Below are 517 nucleotides of genomic sequence, written 5' to 3'. Positions count from 1 at the left end.
CGGTCTCCTCCGGCCCCTCGGCCACCACTGCTGCGCCGGCTCCCTCCGCGGACGGCAACGCTGCCCCTGCAGCCCCGGCTGCAGTGGCCATGCCGCCCGCCACCAGCGCGGGTGGGGAGGGCCCGTTCGCCTGCCCGCTGTGCTGGAAGGTCTTCAAGAAGCCCAGCCACCTCCACCAGCACCAGATCATCCACACCGGCGAGAAGCCCTTCTCCTGTTCCGTGTGCAGCAAGAGCTTCAACCGCAGGGAGAGCCTCAAGCGGCACGTGAAGACGCACTCAGCCGACCTCCTGCGCCTGCCCTGCGGCATCTGCGGCAAGGCCTTCCGCGACGCCTCCTACCTCCTCAAGCACCAGGCGGCCCACGCTGGGGCCGGGGCTCCGCGCCCGGTGTACCCCTGCGACCTGTGCGGCAAGTCCTACTCGGCGCCGCAGAGCCTGCTCCGACACAAAGCTGCCCATGCTGCCCCCGCCGCCGGCGAGGCGGCCAAGGACGCGGCGGCCCCGGTCCCGCAGCC

General features: G+C 72.3%; 1 protein-coding gene across 1 annotated transcript in view; it reads left to right on the top strand.

Annotated features, from left to right (window-relative positions):
* The window catches only part of Znf865 (zinc finger protein 865), a 3,778-nt gene that overhangs the window by 1,021 nt on the left and 2,240 nt on the right, over positions 1-517 (top strand). The window contains exon 2 of the mRNA XM_029570163.1: positions 1-517. This exon is cut by the window's left edge and continues 44 nt beyond it; it is cut by the window's right edge and continues 2,240 nt beyond it. Coding sequence (XP_029426023.1) covers positions 1-517 — 517 coding nt within the window.

This window comes from Nannospalax galili, unplaced genomic scaffold (assembly GCF_000622305.1).
Source record: "Nannospalax galili isolate Female #2095 unplaced genomic scaffold, S.galili_v1.0 scaffold842, whole genome shotgun sequence".
Lineage (NCBI taxonomy): Eukaryota > Metazoa > Chordata > Mammalia > Rodentia > Spalacidae > Nannospalax > Nannospalax galili.
This window is presented reverse-complemented; position numbering and strand designations above follow the sequence as displayed.